An 18,350-nucleotide genomic window follows, 5' to 3' on the forward strand; every position below is an offset into this window, starting at 1 on the left:
TGGGAAGGAGGGAGTCCTTCACCATTGGGAGGGGCAGCGGGGAGGGCACACCGAGGCTGTCGGGATTTGGGGGTGGCGTGAAGCCGCTGCTCCCCTAGCCCAGCCGTCCCGCAGCTGCAGGGGCCCTGAGAAGGGAGGGCGGAAGTGGGGGCGGTGGCAGGACCTCACCTCGGTGCTGTCCTATGCTCCCAGGTCAACCTGGCGTATGCCTACGAGACCAAGGACGCGCTGTGCTTGGTCCTGACCATCATGAACGGGGGCGACCTGAAGTTCCACATCTACAACATGGGGAACCCCGGCTTCGAGGAGGAGCGGGCCCTGTTCTACGCGGCGGAGATCCTGTGCGGCCTGGAAGACCTGCACCTGGAGAACACCGTCTACAGGTGAGCGGGTCCCGCCTGGCCTTGTATCTGCGGGACGCAGACTCCCACTGAAACTGAGGAAGTGAGGTGGGCTGCTTAGGGGGGCAAGTGTCCCGGGCCCAGGCACCCTCCAGCCCGGTGCCCGGGGAAGCTTGGTGGGTCCCAGTGGCCGTGACCTGGACCAGCCCCGGGAAGACCTGGGGGTCGCCACCATAAGCAGGCCTGCGTCCATCTACAGCTCCCGATGTGGCAGGCTCAGGGTTCAGGTTCTGTGAGCAGCGCCTGGGGGAAGCTCAGGGCCAACATGATGGCTGGTGTTCGCCGGACCACGCCTCCCACACTGCCCGTCACCCAGGGCGGGGTGGGGGGGTCTTGTCTCACGGCCTCCACGAGCATCTTCACAACCCGAAGATGGACCTCTGAAATAGTCCACCGTCTGTTTAAATGGTGGCTGGTCTCGGTATGTTGGTATGGAAGTTACTTCCCATTTTTAAAGGTATCCAGTGGAATCCAACTGCTGTAGCATTTTGATTCCCACCATCGTCTATCTAAACATGCATAAAGCTCTTCAATGGTGAGGAACTTCCTGTCATTTCTATTCCCCACCTCCCTCACAAAATGTTATCATAATGTAATATATTTTTTGCCCAAAAGTCTTTTATTGAAATATGTGGGTACATGGAAGATTTTTTAAAAATTTCCTAGATCAGAAGGCTCTAAGTGTTCAAATAATTTCTTCTGTTGAGCTGCCGTTATAATTATTACGACTAGGTCCCACTTCTGATGGGGCCCCAGGGACCCCTGCTTTCCTTCTGTCGTTGGGAAAAGAGCTGTTGAGAAAGGGCAGATGGGCGGGATCCCCAGAGGAAGCCAGGGCACCTGGTGTTAGGGATCCGGAAACGCACATTCCTGAAACTGCCTGGACAGTCCTCAGCGGCCCCACTCACGCGCACCCCGGCTCGCAGACCTGTGCGCCTGCTCTGGGTGGAGATTACCTGGGGAGACCAAGAAGGCTTTGAAAACCACGAGGGAGGTCTTGGTGGCGTGCCTCCCCCCTCGACCATCTCCCCAGTTACGCTTTTGTGTGGTTCTCACTCCAGTGAGAAGGGAGTCGGAACCATTTTCCTAAGGGTTGAAAAAAGAACATTCATTTACCAAAAGGCAGCTCCAAGTCCAAGCCGGCCGCTCGCCTGGCCTCTCGTGGGCTCGGCCCCTGCCCACTGGCCTGCTGGGGTATGGAAGCCCGGCTCTTGCCCTTATTTGGGATTGTTAACACATCAAAAGAATGCAAATTAAATAACAACAGCAACAAAATGTATCTTGTAATGAATAACTCCATACAAACACCAGTCATCACTCTGTGAGAGGCCCACTGGATGGGGCAGTCACCACGCCCCGGGGACAGATGCCGGCTGTTCCATAAACAAAGCCAGTTGGTGGAGAACCCACCCGCAGTCCAGACGCCTGGACTGTTTGCCCAGCGGCTCACCTGAGTGGCACCCGCCATCCCGCTGGCTGTCGGTTTGCCCTTGGGGAGACCTTTCCCTAGGAGAACCGGACACTTCTGCTACCTCTGCCCGCTCCTGCGAACAGAGGTTCCCTTTCCTAAGAGCATGGTGATGTCATCAAAGGGAAGACAGCCGCTGGGACAGGAGGAGGCGGCCACGCCTACAGCCGCGCCTTCTGGCTGTGCTTTCTTCCCACTGTGGCTCCGCTGGAGTTGGGGAGGTGCCAGGCTCCTGGGGGCCCCATACCCGGGGGGTCTTTCACCGGGGGCACCTTCCTCTTCCCTGCAGTTCTCGGTGCCAGTTTTGCAGCTGGCGCTTTGTTCTCAAAAGTGCCTCTGCCTTTATTCCCAGGCCCTGCTCTGCCTTCAGGGCATCCTGAGGGGAGGGGAGTCTTCCCAGCCCTGGAGGGGTCTGTCACCACCCCAGCCAGCGGTATCCTCAGCCCTGGCGGCTGGCAGCGTGTGGAGGGGCAGGACCGGCCTCTGCCTATCCTCCTTCCTATCACTCTCCAGCGAGGGGAAGATGCCTGTGGCAAAGGGTGGGAGGGGAGAGATCAGCCCAAGATTCTCTTGACCCAGAGACCAGACCACCTGAGGTGGGAAGGAAACACTCGGGCCTGGCTGGCCCACGGGGGTCAACCCAGACGCCAGTGCGCCCCGCTGCCCAGATGCCCACGCTCACATGCTGTGGTCTTTCCCTTTCAGAGATCTGAAACCCGAGAATATCCTGCTAGATGATTACGGTGAGTCAGGGCGGGGCTGGGAAGGTCCTTTTCCTACCTTGTAGCTGAGGTGAGCATCGCAACCCAATGCAGAGGGCCTCTCAGACACTCACGGCCTTGGGCCCGCCAGGGAGTGGTGGGCGAGCGGGAGGGGAAGAGCCACTTCTCTCCTCAGTCCTGAGGACCCACAGAAGACAGTGGGCATGGACAGAGCTCCTACCAGGAGAAGAAGCAACTTGGCTGGGGAGAGAGAGAGAGAGAGAGAGAGAGAGAGAGAGAGGTGCAGGGGAATGAGATGAGGCGTCCAGGATTTCAGAGATGCTGGGCAAATACTGACCTCACACAATTTCTCTGCACTTCATCTTCCTTGTTTTTCAATGGAAACATGGGCCCTGCCAGCTTAGAGGCTTGAAGATGGGGGTGAGGGTCTGACAAGATAGCCTGAGGGGACATGATTCAGTCTGCCACAGCCAGCGAAACGTGTTAGTCATCAGTGTTTGTGCATCGCCATTGTTACTGTCTCACATGGAGGACAAGGGCAGCCACGGTAACCCCCCACAATTGTTAGCCTCTCACACTAGCTGGTGGGAAATGTTTCCACGTTTTTAATCTGACTCGATTTGCCTATCTCCACAGAGGGGGCAGGGCCAGCATCCTGTGCCCATTTTATGGATGACAAGATTAAGGCTCAGAGGAGCCAAGCTGCCGAGGTCACCCAGCAATATCAGTAGGGAGCCGAGATCAGAGGCCAGGTCTCCTCGGTGTGTGGATGGCCTGGTGATGCTGCCATGGGGGGCGGCAGGCAGAGAGTCCCGGGCCCTGCTACCCCTCTCGGATGAGCCCAGGGCCCAATGGGGTTCCTATCCTTCTGGTCTCAGCGCCACGCCCACCTTTACCTGCATCCCCGTGACTTGAATCCACGTGCTCCCTGTACCTTTCCTGCCTTTGTCTGGGGCCACTGAGCTGGGGGCCTCACGCAGCTCCGACCTGGCGGGGGTCCCTGTCCCTGGGCCTTGCTCAGGCCCAGGCTGTGGGGGCCCCCGGCCTTCACAGACAGGGGGAGGGGGAGGGGTCCCTCCTGCAGGGTCGGGTGTGGCTGTGACATCCCCCTTGTCCCTGGTGGGCCACCAGGTGAGACACCACAGGGGCTGGCCTCAGCACAGTCGTCTCTGCTCTTGGGGTTCAGTCTGGGGCCAGGAGCTCCAGTCCACCTCCCAGTCTCCAGGGGCCTGGGCATCTTCCAATCTTGTTTTTCCAAAGGGAGAAAACAGCCTCCAAAGACCATCTCAGCAGAACAGGAAGTTGCTTCCCAAATTGCTTTATAATTTTTCCCCTTAAGCAAACTGTTGCAAAATGTCAGGAGAATCTCGCATTTTTTCCGTGAAGCAATCCCAGAATCAGGCCAAGGCGTTTTAAACCCGCTGACCTCAGCCTTCCCAGGAGCCCATTAGAGCGCTGCATGCGGCAGGTTGCCCGCGTCCAGCCAAGTGCAAGGCCCCCGCATCTGTGCGTTTTCCTCCTAAAGGGGGTGGCTTGCCACGTCCTCTGACTCCCGAGTCCCCCAAGGGTCTGCAGTCGCCCTGAGATGGTAGATCGGGGCCCCCCTCTTCACGGGACAGATGAAAACACTGACCGAGTGCCCTGCCCGGGGGCACGCCGCCAGTCTGAGGCCCTGCCCAGGGTGGTCCAGTGTCACATGACCGTCCCAGGGGCCCGCTGACCCTGCCCTTCCCCCTCAGGCCACATTAGGATCTCTGACCTGGGCCTGGCCGTGAAGATCCCCGAGGGAGACCTGATCCGAGGCCGGGTGGGCACCGTCGGCTACATGGGTGAGTGTGGGCGCGGCCCCTCCCCCCGAGCCCCCCACGTGGATCCCTGGCCTCATTGTGCCACTCTGATCAGAAGCAGGGTCTCTTCTGCTGGTGGGAGGTGGGCGGTCTTAGCTAGGGTGGGTGGAGCCCCAAGGTGTGACTTGACTAAACCCAGCTCTCTGCATCCCCCACCTCCAGCCCACCTGCGTCTAAAGCCAGTCCAGTCCACTTCGGGGTCAGTGGCCAGGCTGGCACACAGCCATGCTCAGGAGGAGGCCCCGCTGAAGTCAGGGTCCAGTGGCTGGTGGACAGCCTTTCGGGAGACCGGTGACAGGAGGGAGGCCACTAGGAGGGGCTCGGCACAGGCGCACACCGCCTGCTGGGTGCCAAGCATGACTCTAAGCAGAGAGCAGCCTTGGGGCCCTGCCCCCACCCCACCCCTGAGCCGACTCCCGACCATCCTCCTGGGGCTGCAGGGAAGAGGCCTAGAGCAACATCCGGTCCCTGGAACCTGCTTCCAGTTAGGGAGGAGGATGCTGGGGACCCGGCTGGCATGAGTCACCGCCCAAGCCAGGCGCCTGGGCTCTGTGCTGCCCCCAGCGGCCTCTCACCTCGCTCACTCGCTCCCTCCTCGCCCAGCTCCCGAGGTCCTGAACAACCAGAGGTACGGCCTGAGCCCCGACTACTGGGGTCTGGGCTGCCTCATCTACGAGATGATCGAGGGCCAGTCGCCGTTCCGGGGCCGCAAGGAGAAGGTGAAGCGGGAGGAGGTGGACCGCCGGGTCCTGGAGACCGAGGAGGTGTACTCCCACAAGTTCTCCGAGGAGGCCAAGTCCATCTGCAAAATGGTGAGCTCCCGGGCCTGCTGTCCTCGCCCCGGGCCGGGCCGCTTCCTCCCCAGCCCAGTCTGACGTCAGAGCCCTGGGAAGAAAGGGGGGGGGGCTGCCACCTGTCATTTGCATGTGAGACACTGAGGGAGGGGCAGCATGCACACATGCAAACACACACCGGAACCACCTGTGGCTGGGCCACTGCCCACCTGCCCGGGCCTCCAAGGAAACAGGTGGTCATGGCCGTGCAGGTGGTGGGGGGACCGGAGGAGCAAGGCGGCACGAGGCGGTCAACGGGGACGTGGCTCCCAGGGTGCTTAAAAACCCCATGGGAGTGCTGACAAGACTTGGTTCTGTCGGGCAGGTGAGGTCTGTGGGCAGTGGCACCACACTGGGTGAGGGATAGAGGAGGGCAGCACCATGTGTCCCGGGTCGGGGTAGGGGTCGGGGTTCAGAGAAGCAGGTCTTGAGAGACCCCCCCCCCAACAGGGACATGGGATGTGCTGAGAGGGCAGAGGCACAGAGGGCCCCTCCCTGCCCGTATCATGGGCTTTGGCACATGGCTTTGGGGCACCAGGACTAGGCGCTGCTGTTTCTCTGCTGCCCCCTGGTGTGCACTGAGGGAAAGGCAGCGGCCACGCCTGGGGATCCAGGTGTCAGACCAATGTCCCTCATCTTCTTTAACTGGAAGCATGACCAGAGGCCTTGCTCCGTCTTCTGACAAATGACCCTGTGCTGCTTCTGTGTCCTTAACTGCGGTCTCTCTGGTCTGGCAGCCAGGCCGGCCCTGTCCCCTCCAGCTCAGGACACAGTAGGGCCTGACTATAAGGAGACCCCGGAGGCCCCGGCAACTCCAGGCCCGCCTGCCTGAGAAGGCCTCTCCACACACAGCCAGGAAGCTGGTCCCGACCCAGATTGTCCCTCATTCAGTCTTGGCTGCCACAAGACCTTTCCCTGCTCCTGGGGTCCAGACATTCATGCATCTCACTGCCCCCCCCACACACACACCCCGGGTCCCATCTCTAGGACCATCCTCAGCCCCCCCTTCCTTAGGCCCCTTGCTGGTCCTTAGTCCCAGCACTGGCCCCTCCCCACCCCTCCGTCTCCTCTGGCCCCTCGGCCTCTTTGACCCCCAAGCGAGCAGCCAACTTGCGTTCCTCTCCAGTGGTCGGCAAACTCATTCATTAGTCAACAGAGCCAAATATCAACAGTACAACGATTAAAATTTCTTTTGAGAGCCACATTTTTTAAACTTAAACTTCTTCTAACGCCACTTCTTCAAAATAGACTCGCCCAGGCCGTGGTATTTTGCGGAAGAGCCACATTCAAGGGGCCAAAGAGCCGCATGTGGCTGGCGAGCCGCAGTTTGCCAACCACGGCTCTAACCCCATGTGTTACATCTGTGATGCCTTGATGGGTCCTCTAAACATGATCTTGCTGAGGCCAAACCCTCAGTGCCCTCTCTCCCTCCATCCCTCCCTCTCTCCCTCCATCCCTCCCTCTCTCCCTCCATCCCTCCCTCTCTCCCTCCATCCCTCCCTCTCTGTCCTCCTTCCCTTCTTTTCTCCCTCACCCGCCCCAGGGGTTTGCACTTGTGAGTTGAGTAAATGAACCAGAGACCTACAGACCGAGTTCTTGCCCTTTGTAAGTTCCCTGTGGCAGAAGGTCACACCAATTCAGCAAGCAGGGATGCCCCGAATTCACCAGGTGCTGGGCATATGGTCACGGGGAGACACAGGCGGGAGTCTTGCTCCCCAGGGGGCTCCAGGCGTCCCGGCGGGACCACAGAGCTCACAGCGGCTCAGGAGGCGCTGAAGCCAGGCCTGAGCAGGGTCGGGCGGAGTCTGCGGGGCACCTGGGCGGCACAGGCTGGAGGAGGGACACGGGGAGTCCCAGGGCCGCGCCCGTGCGAGGGAGATGACCACAGGTCTGCCCTGCTGGAGCGGCAAGTCCCCAGGCATGGCCTCACGGGGCTCTGTGGTCACAGCTGCTCACCAAAGACGCGAAGCAGAGGCTGGGCTGTCAGGAGGAGGGGGCCGCGGAGGTCAAGAGGCACCCCTTCTTCAGGAACATGAACTTCAAGCGCTTGGAAGCCGGGATGCTGGACCCTCCCTTCATTCCAGATGTGAGTAGCCGCCCCGGCCCAGACGGAGCCTGTGCCCTGTTCTCAGCCTTGCACTCACCCATTGTCGGTTCTGGGCCTCGATCCAGGGGCCGAGGAGACCCGTGGGCGGGCGGCGGCCTCTGCCCTCCAGTGACAGACGTGTCACCAGGGCTGGGGGTCCTGTATCCATCCTGGAGCCGCCTCCTCCATGAAGTCCTCATCCTCAGACCCATAGGCCCCAGAGCCCCTGGGAGGCTCCCCCGCCCCCCCCCAACTTTGAGTTCCTGGAGGGGAAGGCCTGCCTGGGTCGTCTCTGTGGGTCTCGGCAGAGAGCAGCCCCCAGTGCGTGTTGGGGGGAGTGAGATAAGGATATTACCGCCCGCTCACGCGGCCCCAGGCTCACAGGTGCTCCCATAGCCCGGCCTGCAGGGGGGGAGACAGGCTGTGGGACGTGGGACTTTCCCAAAATTCCTAAGCACCAGAGCTGGGACCCAGCCCGGCCCGTCTGCTGCAGAGCCTGGGTGCCGAGCCCCTTGGTGCCCTGTAATGTGAGACGGGGTTAGGGAGCCCCCCCCCCAGCGTCGTCCGTGGCTGCGTGTCCCCCGGGCCTGGCCCTGGGAACCAGCATTCGCTCTCCATGGAGGGTGGCCCAGAGCCCCAAACAGAGCAGACTTTGGGAACAGTCTCCCCGTCCCAGTCCCGGGGGCCTCTGGGGAACAAAGACTCTCTGATGGAGGGGCGCTGAGGGGGGTGAGCTCAGGGATGGGGAGTGACTGGCCTTGGACGCCCCGACTCCTGTTCCCCCCGGCCAGGGTCCCGTTGGCAGATCTGAGAGAGGGCAGCCCAGGTTCCCGGGTGGGGGGCGGGGAGGCTCAGGCAGACGCCCCCTGTCTCCCCCATCAAAGCCCCAGGCCGGGCTGGGGACGGTGGCGCGGGGGCAGGGCCCGTGTGACCGCTCGCTCTGCCCCAGCCCCGGGCCGTGTACTGTAAGGACGTGCTGGACATCGAGCAGTTCTCCACCGTGAAGGGCGTCAACCTGGACCACACGGACGACGACTTCTACTCCAAGTTCTCCACGGGCTCCGTGCCCATCCCGTGGCAAAACGAGGTCAGTGCGGGGCGGCCGCCTCGCCGGGGGACGGTGCGGGGAGGACGCAGGGACGGCGGGTCGGGTCCCACGGTCTGCCGGGCATCGTGGGCGGGTCAGAGGGACGAGGAGCCAGTCTAGGCGACGAGAAGTTGGGCTGGGAAGGGAGGAAATGGAGCTGGGACGTAGGCACAAGTGGGACTGAGCTGGAGGCGGAGTTGGATCAAGTGAGATTGAAATGATGGGGCGGGGGAGGGGCTGGAGCCCTGGAAGGGGGAGGGTCGGAGCATGTGGGGTGGCCTGGGCTCGGGTGGGGTGAGTAGGAGATGGCTGTGGGTTTGGGGTGCCGACTTCTGCTTTCTCAGGGGAGAGGCAGTGGGCGGGCGGGCGGGCGGGCGGGCGCCGTCTGGTCTCGGTCCGGCCCTGGTAAGACGGAGGGCGGCAGACAACCTGGTGGGGCCCAGCTCGGGCGGTGGGGCCAGGGCTCGGCGCTGGGACTGTCCACCCAGATGACGCCGCAGCCCTCACGCCGCCCGCGTGCTTCTGCGTTCCTCCAGATGATAGAAACGGAATGCTTCAAGGAGCTGAACGTGTTTGGACCTAACGGTACCCTCTCACCAGACCTGGACCGGAGTCACCCTCCGGAGCCACCAAAGAAAGGGCTGTTCCAGAGAATCTTCAAGCGTCAGGTGAGAGCCCCCCACCCCCACCCCCACCCCCAGGTCCTGGCCTCGGCCGGGGGACCCTGGGCTCAGAACGTCCTCAGGGTTGAGACCAGAATGCAGAGCCCACCTGGGTGTGGGGCCCGGGGACTGGGGGGCAGGCAGCTGTCTGCAGCCCCTGAAACCCACTGGCTGAGGGGGCCCCAGGGTGGAAGGGGCAGGGCCAGCCCCAAGTTGACCTTTAGCAAGGTTTCTCCACCTCGGCATACTGACCTTTGGGGTTAATTTTTTTTTTTTTTTTTTTTTTTGAGAGGAGAAGGGGGAGAGAGAGAGATAGAAACATTGATGAGAGAGAATCATTGATCGGCTGCCTCCTGCATGCCCCCTGCTGGGAATCCAGCCCACAACCCGAGCATGTGTCCTGACCAGGAATCGAACCAGGACCTCTTGGTTCCTAGGTCAAGGCCCAACCCCTGAGCCACACTGGCCAGGCTGGGTTAGTTCTTCGTCATGGGGGCTGTCCTTTAGTCACCGGGTGATACTCAGCAGCCTCTCTGGCCTCCACCCACCAGATGCCAGCAGCACCTCCTACCCACTCCTGTTGTAGAAGGTCTCCCTCCAGACAGGGTCCCCCGGGGCACACTGACCCTGAGGAGAACCGCTGCTGGGTCCGGCCGGGTCTGCAGGGGAGGATGCAAAAGGCAGCGCGAAGCAAGGTTGCGGGCCAGCAGCCCCGCCCCGCGGCCCTGTCCTCAGGTTCAGAGGCCCCCGCGGCGCCCGGGCCACGGCGCTGGCCCCCGCGGGACTGACCTGCTTCTCTCTCCCTCTCCCCCTGCCCGCTCTGCCAGCATCAGAACAATTCCAAGAGTTCGCCCAATTCCAAGGCCAATTTCAACCACCACATAAATTCGAACCACGTCAGCTCCAACTCCACTGGAAGCAGCTAGTTGCCGCTTGGCCTGGAGGTCCAGGTGGGACAGGCTAGACCCTGTCCTCAGGAGCAGGACTTGTGACCGGCGGAGCGTCCGCTCTGGATGGGTGGACGGGGCGGCCCGCCCGGAGCCGGCGAAGGAAGGAGGCGCCCCCCTCGGCACGGAGCCCCCAGGCTCCTCAGCTTCCACTCAGGTCTGTGCAGACGCGGCCCTCGGGCCGGGTGGACTGGCTTTGTCTCTGTCGAATATCGCAATAGAAATCCAATTGGATACGACGACTTGCACGTATTTTAATAGCATCATAACTAGAACTGAATTTTGTCTTTATTATTTTTAAAGAAAAGTTTTGTAAATTTCTCTATCGCCTCAGTTTACATTTTGTATATTTGTATTTAAATGAAAGTCAGACTTTGAGGGTGTATATTTTCTGTGCAGCCACTGTTAAGCCATGTGTTTTCAGACATTTTAGAGGGGGCGGGACGGGGGGGGGGCGGGATTTACCAAAAAAAATGTGACTCAAGACTTCCACAGCCTCAAATGAGAAACCGTTTTTATTAAACGTAGAAAACGACTCACATTCACCTTGAAAGGGTTGGTTGCATCATCTCTCTGACCTGTGCCGGGCATGGCCATCACCATCATCTCTCTGACCTGTGCCGGGCATGGCCATCACCCTCGGGTCACTTGGAAGAATCGGAATTAGATGCTCAGAGACGCACCTGGGACTTCACCCCCGGCCAGGACGCCCTGGTCTGGGCCCGAGGAGGGGCCTGGGGCCAGCTCCGGGGGACGCACACTTCTCCTCGTTGCTTTGGCCCCGGCCCCCCCTTCCTTCTGCGAGACGGCCGTGTGCCGGCGTCTCCGGCATCTTCTCTGGCCCCCTTCTTCCTAAGCAGGTTCTGGCTGCTACAGCCAGTGTGTCTTCAAGAAGCGCGTGTCCGGGGATTTTTGTTTTATTCTATTTCACGAGAAGCATAGCGATGATAAGGGGTAATCATGGAGCCCCCAGAGTCCCAAACCTTTATGGCCCATGGGAGCATCGGAGTGGGGTCAGTGGGTTGCCCTGAATGAGTCTGTAGAGGGGAGGGGCTTGCCAGGGACTCCGGGCGTGATCCTTAAGTCAAAGGGGGCATAGGGTCTCGAGAGCTGCCCAGGATCCCCCAGATTCGTTGGCCCAGGGGGTACGGACAGCGTTGGCTCTCCAAGCGAATGGCTGCCCACGGAGAGGCCAGGCCACCGAAGAAGCTCAAGACAAGCTCACTGTCTGTCACCTCCTGGGAGAGGGGGGGCAGGGGCCAGCTCTCACCTGGGATCTCAAAGTTGCAGGCACATGTGGCCCCAGGAGGCAGTCCCTGGCTCCCATTAGAGCATGGCCGTCGGTCCTAGGGAGCCGCTGGCCCCCCTGCTGTCTCCAGAAGGTGACAGAAGCCAATCGGCCCTCGCCACGCCCTGCACAGGGTGAGCTCTGCACCTCCCCTGCGCCCCGGCTCCCCGCCTGGCTGAGTCCCCGGGGACCAGCCGGCCTCAGTGGGACCTGGCCTCGGCCCCGGGCAGCTGAGTCCCCGGGGACCCAGCCGGCCTCAGTGGGACCTGGCCTCGGCCCCGGGCAGCTGAGTCCCCGGGGACCCAGCCGGCCTCAGCCCCGGGCAGCTGCAGGGCTTCTCCTGGTCTGGGCCCCGCCCCGGCATCTCCTGTAAAATGCAGGTTCCAGGCTCCACCCCAGACCTGGAGATGTGCGGCGTCCCAGGCTCTGCGGGGCCTGCTGACCCGTCGGTGGGTGTCAGGGGTGACCATGCGAACATCGCTCGGGGGCCCAGGCAGCCTCGGGGCGTGAGCTTTAGGGGGGAAGTGGCGAGCATGTCGGCCGGTCTCCAGGCTCTTTCCCGAAGCCTTGCCGATGGTGCTGGGGCCGCTGCTCTAGAGGGGCCTGACCTTGGGACGGGCATTTGGAGGTCATTTTACAAACAACTGGGAGAGAAGAAACAGGGGGCTCCCCCCCCCCATCCCCCCCCCCCCCGCCCACCCCCCCCCCCCCCGCCAATCCCTTTCATGGGCAAGACCTGGCTTGTCCCCGGAGGCTGGCCCACTCCCCTCCCTGGGCCGGAGACGAGGCAAATGCAAGGAGCTACATTCCGTTTCGCCAGGAGGTGGAGACTCTTCGGCCCGAACGTCACGGCCCCCGAGCTCTGGCTGGCCGTCCCTTCTTCGTGACGAGGACAGTCCCCAGCCACAGCGTTTCATTTCTTCCCCCAATTCCCAGAACCCGCCCTTACCACAGGCCTCGTGCTGAGAAGGCAGCCTCGTTTCATACCTCAGAGCCCACACACTGTCCGTCCGTCCGTCGTAGGGAGTCCCCCAGGGGCGCGAGCACAGGTCTGCGTGGCCAGAGCTCGGACCACGGGAGCGCAGGTCCCTGCGTGGCTCAGGCAGCGGGAGCCGGGCCCACGAGTGCCCACAGGACGTGGTCGGGGCCGCCGGCCTTCGGCTCCTCTCCTCTGGGCCCATGGCGCCCCCAGAGAAGGGAAGCGAATTCAGGGCCTGACAACCGGCCCCCTCCCACCGAGCCCCCAGTCCCTGCGGCCTGTCCTGTCCCTGAGCCTCCCCCCTCCGCCGCCCCTTCTACCCCAACTTGTTCCCTATAGCGGCATTCTTAAAAAGGTATTTTTTAATTAAAACACACACACACACACACACACACACACACACCACCTTCCCGCCCACCCACCTGCCCGGGACGAGGCGCAGTTGGACAGCGAGTGGATTTGACCTTTCTCCAGCCCCTGAGCTCCCTCCGAAGAGCCAGCCTTCCTCCCGGCGTGAGGTTCTCTCAGCGGACGTTCGCGGACGTCGTGCCTTTGAGGAGAGACGCGGGGTCTTTGCAGAAGCATCTCTGCTTCCACTTTTCAGGAGACCAGCTGCGTCCCCGACGGGATGGGTGACGAGTACTCACCCCCCCCCCCAGCTCGCGTGGCGTCAGAGTGTCACAGAGACCCGCCCCCTTCACGGAGGAGGCCCCACAGCCCCCATCAGCTCCTCTTCCGAGGCCGAGCGTCACTTCCGAAGACACGAGCTCTGGGGCAGCTCCCTGGCCCCGGGGCTCAGGGGGGCCGTGTCCCCAGCAGCCAGGCAGGTTTGCTTGTCTCCCCAACGAGCTGCTCTCAAAAGGGGGGCACCTGGCCTCGGGAGGGGGTGGGAGGGGGGCCGCGCTGCGCGGAAGGAAGTGGCGTGGCCCGGTTCTAGGCACACACGGCAAGCAGCCCACTGGGACACGTGGCCTGAGTTCCGGGGACGTGCGTGGCATGGATGGCACAAGTGGGGCGTGGCGGCCTGCCCGAGAGAGGCTCGCCTAGCAAGGCCTGGCCTCGGGAGCGGGGTCTCCGTGCCTCCCCAATAGCCCCCCACCAGGGGAGCCCCAGTTCTTCCACACCCTGTCCCTTCCCCAAAGGCTCAGGCCCCCGGTTCACTGCCCACCGACTGTCCCGCGTGGGCTGCAGACCCAGACCGCAACACGGAGGGAACGCGGCCACGCGGACCAGCAGGAGTCCCCGAGATGACGCGGAGCGCGGCCGGCATCGCTGCGTGTGCTCTCAGGTCTGCGAGCGAGCCTCTCCCGTCTCCTGTTCTCATGCCCCAGCCTTGGGGGTCCAGGGGGGGGCGGGGGCAGGGCCTCCTCGCCTTCGGCCTCTGTTGCCGAGAGACAGTGTGAACTCTGTGCATTGGAAGTGTGGAAGCTCGGGGCTGGGAGTCGGGAAGGTGGGAGCTCACTCCTTTCAGACCCTGCTCGGCCGGCCGCGTGTCGGTCCGGGCTGACCCACCAAGGCTTGCGCTGCAGACAGTGGTCAAACCGGAGGAGCTGGCTCTCCCTCGGGGCTAGGCACTTCCCGAGAAGAATCTAGATGTCTTTCGGACGTCGATGAGGCATGTGGTAATAGATCAAACGCAAATGCTCCATTTGGAAGCCCTGGGAGGCTGGTGGTGGTGGTAAAAGAATAACCCAGCAGCCAAAGGTTCCTGCTTTTTCAGGGACGTTTAACGTGGGCGAGTGACAGCGGCTCCCTTTTGGGGCCCGCGGCCCGGAGGACGACTGGGCTCTGCCGCGCTGGGTCTGTGCATCCGTGGAACACGTCTCAGTGCTGCTGTGTCCACATCAAACCACTGTCGCTGGTTTTTTAAGAGAAATAAAGTCCTTAATGAAAAGAACTGCATTTCTTTCCTTCTGCGGAGCCGCCCTGCTCCCCGTGCACTGGACAGCCGCCCCGCGAGGCCAGCCCCACCCACAGGCCCTGACCACCCCGGCCTGCCCACAGGGGACCTGGCTCCAGGGGGCAGGGCCTCAACACCGCCCCTGAGCCCTGTCCAGGCCGATTGGCTCCTGATCCCAGACCCAGCAGGTGGCCCAGAAGTGCTCCAAGCGGGGCCAGGTGAGAGGCAGAGGCCAGCCGGGCGTGCGCACCCTGACCTGGCGTGTTTTCCGTGGCAGACGCCCGAGCTCCGAGTGGGCTCCGCGGGGAGGCCGTTCTGCCTGTCAGCCTGTCCCGCGCCGGAGCTGGGTCACCAGCAGGCAGGACCCCGAGTGCCTCTGAACCCAGGCACCCACCCAGGGCCTGAGAGCCCGCAGCCCCGCCCACCTGCGCGGCTCAGCGCTAGGATGAGCCAGGCTCCGGCTCGGACAACCCCTTTGTGACCAGAGCCCTGGCGGCCCCCAGCCCGGAGCCCCGGTGTCTGTAAGATGGGGATCACCTGCCAGCGGGCTGCTGGAGGCTTCAGGGGACCCCGCGTGGCACCCGGCACAGAGGGCGTCCCCGGAGGACAGGCACCTGGTGGTCTCTGGACCCTTTTGATCCTTGACCTCAGGACAGGGTGGAGGGGGGCGGTCCTAGACCCACACGCGTCTCACCCTCAGCCCAGCCCCAGAGCGCGAGGCCTTCCCAGCAGGCACTGGGTGAGGGGCGCCCTGAGCTGGGGGCCAGGGCTGGAGGCCTGCTCCTGCCCGCCTCCTGGCACAGGGCCTGGTCCGCTCCTGGCACAGACGCCCCACCCGGAGCGTAGGACTGGCCGCGGTTTCCTCCCCTCGCCTCCCAGAGGCAGGTGCCTGTCCTGGTTACAGGGGAGGAATGAGGCTTCTACTTATTGGGAGACTGGAGTGGGGGAGAGGAAGGGGGGTTTGTTAGCAAAGGGTTGCAGAGTCCATGGGGCGCAAGAGAGCGGGCGTCATGTGGAGTCCCTAATATCACCCCAGGCTGTCCCCTCCAGCGGCACTGTGGCCGGTCCCCCACGTGGCCCCTTGACTCCGCACCCCCTCCCCACAGCTCCTACTCGCTGCTGGGAGGCCGGCAGGTTTCCTAATATGAACCTTATTTTCATGTATCGTTTTTGTTATTTTTTTAATCTCTCATCGGTGTAATACAGGCCAATACACTATAGGCCCCCGAGTCCTGCTCACGCTCCCAGACCCCACCTGCCTGCCTCATCCACAGCCCTGCCAGCCCACTTCATTTTTAAACGTCATTTATTGATTCTTTTGTAAAGAGAGAGGAAGGGAGAGAGGTGGTGTTTTAAAATACGTTTCTATTGATCTCAGAGAGAAGAAGGGAGAGGGGGAGAGAGAGAGAACATCAATGACGAGAGAATCATTGATGGGCCGCCTCCTGCACGCCCTCTACTGGGGGTTGAGCCTGCAACCTGGGGATCAAACCGTGACCTCCGGGTTCATGGGTCGGTGCCCAACCACTGAGCCGCACTGGCCAGGATGACCACTAATGTTTTCCTCTCTCTCCCTCTCCCGTCCTCTCTGAAGTCAATAGAAACATATTTTCTTACAAATTAAAAACAGCGCCATGCCCCCCTCCCGTGCTTCCCTGGGCACCACGCCTTCTGCGTGGCCGTCTCCCTTTTGGTCCTTCCTCTCTGGGACCCCGCTCGTGCCTGACACCCCGTGTTGAGAAAGAAAAGGGGAAAAAAAATCTATTCCCCAAGTTCAGCCTTTTACAAGCCGCCGTGTTTCCCTTGTTTGTTTCCCTTTGGGCTTTGCGGGCTGTCAGTAAAGTTTCATTTGAAAACCCCGGCCGGGTCCCTCCGGCCAAGGGAAACACAGACACGAGAGCGCTTCGCCCACGCTTGGCGGGAGAGGAGGAAGCCGGGCGGCGGGCGCGGTGGGCTGGGGGCCAAGGGAGCCGGGGCGGGGCCAGACTCCGCCACCGACTTCCCCAAACCCAGACCTCCTCCGCTGCGGAACCGCTCTCTCCACACGGGTTTGCTGAGCTCTTCCCCCGCGCCGGGCCCTGTCCCGCCCTCAGGGGGGAGCAGAGCGCAGGGTCTGCCCTGCGGGGCTCACCGCGCAGAAAGGCGTGGGAGACGCCACGGGCACAGGATGGCCGTTGGGAAGGCCACGGCGGAGACAGGAACGCGGGGGAGAGGTTAGTGACCGAGGGGCATCCAGTGTCCTGGAGTTCAACCCGGCAAAGGGGGGGCGGGGGGTATGGACACAGGCAACCACCTGTTTGGGTCGGAGGGAATCAGGCATCTTTCTCAGAATGCCACGTGACGGACCGGCAACAGAGAGGTGGCCAGGGCTGGGGCACAAAGCCCAGCACGGAGAGTCTTTGTGATGGTGGAGTCGTGTGTGTCTTGGCTGCCGTGGTGGCTACACAGATGTGCACACGGATAAAAGTGGCACCAGATCCAGCCGGCGTGGCGGGTGGGGGAGCGTCCACCGATGGGCCGGGAGGCCGCCGTTTGATTCCCGGTCAGGGCACAGGCCCGGGCTGCGGGCTTGGTCCCCAGGGTGGGGCATGCAGGAGGCAGCTGATCGGTGATTCTCTTTTCTTTTCTTTTTAAATATATTTTATTGATTTTTCACAGAGAGAAAGGGAGAGGGAGAGAGAGTTAGAAACATCAATGAGAGAGAAACATCAATCAGCTGCCTCCTGCACACCCCCCACTGGGGATGTGCCCGCAACCAAGGTACATGCCCTTGACCGGAATCGAACCTGGGACCCTTCAGTCCACAGGCCAACGCTCTATCCACTGAGCCAAACCGGTTAGGGCAGTGATTCTCTTTTCATTGATGTTTCTCTCTCTCCCTTCCTCTCTGAAATCAATGAAAGAATATATGTTTTAAAAATCACACAAAGCCGCCCACACGCGTGGGGCCCAGGTCATGTCCGGCTTCGGTGCTGCTCTGTGGCCACGTGAGCTGCAGCCGGGGGGTGGGGGCGGGGGGGAGACCTGGGTGAAGGGTGCAGGGGCCACTCTCACTGTCTGCCACTTGCTGTGACCCTGTAGTTATGTCAAGGTTAAACGTTTTTCTTGAACTCGTCAGCAAATGGACACTAAAGGAAGGAGAGGAGCGGCAGGATGTGGGGGAGGGATTCGGACTGAGCTCCCCGAGGGCAGGGGGCGGCACTGAGGCCGGAATGAGCCCCGAGCAGGCAGCACGCGCAGGGGCCGGCCGGCTTCTCCTCTCTTCACTGGGGAGGGGTGTCTCTCCCTGTCTGTCTCTGCTCATCGCCGTCTGTCCGTCCGTCTTTCTGCCCGGCTCTGGCATTCCTGGTCTCAAGTCTCAGAGCCGCTCCTCCTGCCCCCTTCCCGCCCTCTCCCCGCAGCCCCAGGTCTTCCTGGGGAGTCCGTTCCCCTGTGCCTAAGCCCTCGGAGGTTTGGTTTGAGGACTCAGAGGCCAGGCCCCGGGAACTGCACCCTAAGCCACCACAGCTCCAGCGGCTTTGGCCTCCCCCCATTTGGTCTCTTTAGCTCCGTTGTTTCCAGCGCGCCCCACGCGGAACAACAAAGGCCCGGTCGTCCTCTCCGGCCCCTTCCTTCCCAGACTTTGTCCCCCGAGAGCTCTAGCTCCAGGACAGGGCGGGTTTGGACCGCGTGAGGCCCGTGGCAGGTCTGAGGGTTTTCCCGAAACGCCTCCAGCCACCTGGGCTTGGCATAAGCTGTGTTTGGCCCTCATCGGGCAGGAATGGGGGGGGGGGGGGGGCTGGAATGCCCAGGGGCCGTGCGGAGGGCGGTCTGTGTGCCGAACGCCCTCTTTATCTGCAGGAATGTATTTGGCACCTGGCTTTGCCGGGCCTGGGAGCGAAGTGTGGTCCCCAGCAGGACCGGCTGCCCGGCCTTGGCCACGGCAGCTCCGCGGCTGCCGGTTCGGGGGCAGGGTTGGGTGGTTCCCTCTGCACCGCCCTGTGGACCCGGCACCCCCTGGCCCATGGACCGGTGCCCCCGGCACCGCTCAGCAGCGGCCAAGACCTTCGACGCTCACCCCTTTGCAGTTGCCGGATCCCCAGCGGCCCAGCCCGTTTGAACGGGACGCGGGTTGGCGCGGAGCTAACAGG

General features: G+C 62.3%; 1 protein-coding gene across 5 annotated transcripts in view; it reads left to right on the forward strand.

Annotated features, from left to right (window-relative positions):
* The window catches only part of GRK5 (G protein-coupled receptor kinase 5), a 182,792-nt gene extending 172,200 nt beyond the window's left edge, over positions 1 to 10,592 (forward strand). For all 5 annotated transcript variants that reach the window (XM_008144361.3, XM_028149593.2, XM_054728665.1 and 2 more), the window contains 8 exons: positions 193 to 383; positions 2,575 to 2,612; positions 4,331 to 4,420; positions 5,042 to 5,250; positions 7,220 to 7,357; positions 8,307 to 8,444; positions 8,981 to 9,112; positions 9,934 to 10,592. In XM_008144361.3, coding sequence (XP_008142583.1) covers positions 193 to 383; positions 2,575 to 2,612; positions 4,331 to 4,420; positions 5,042 to 5,250; positions 7,220 to 7,357; positions 8,307 to 8,444; positions 8,981 to 9,112; positions 9,934 to 10,032 — 1,035 coding nt within the window. In that variant the 3' untranslated portion in view covers positions 10,033 to 10,592. The remainder of the gene's footprint in view (positions 1 to 192; positions 384 to 2,574; positions 2,613 to 4,330; positions 4,421 to 5,041; positions 5,251 to 7,219; positions 7,358 to 8,306; positions 8,445 to 8,980; positions 9,113 to 9,933) is intronic.
* The last annotated feature ends 7,758 nt before the right edge of the window (positions 10,593 to 18,350 follow it).

This window comes from Eptesicus fuscus, chromosome 17 (genome assembly GCF_027574615.1).
Source record: "Eptesicus fuscus isolate TK198812 chromosome 17, DD_ASM_mEF_20220401, whole genome shotgun sequence".
In the NCBI taxonomy this organism is placed as follows: Eukaryota; Metazoa; Chordata; class Mammalia; order Chiroptera; family Vespertilionidae; genus Eptesicus; species Eptesicus fuscus.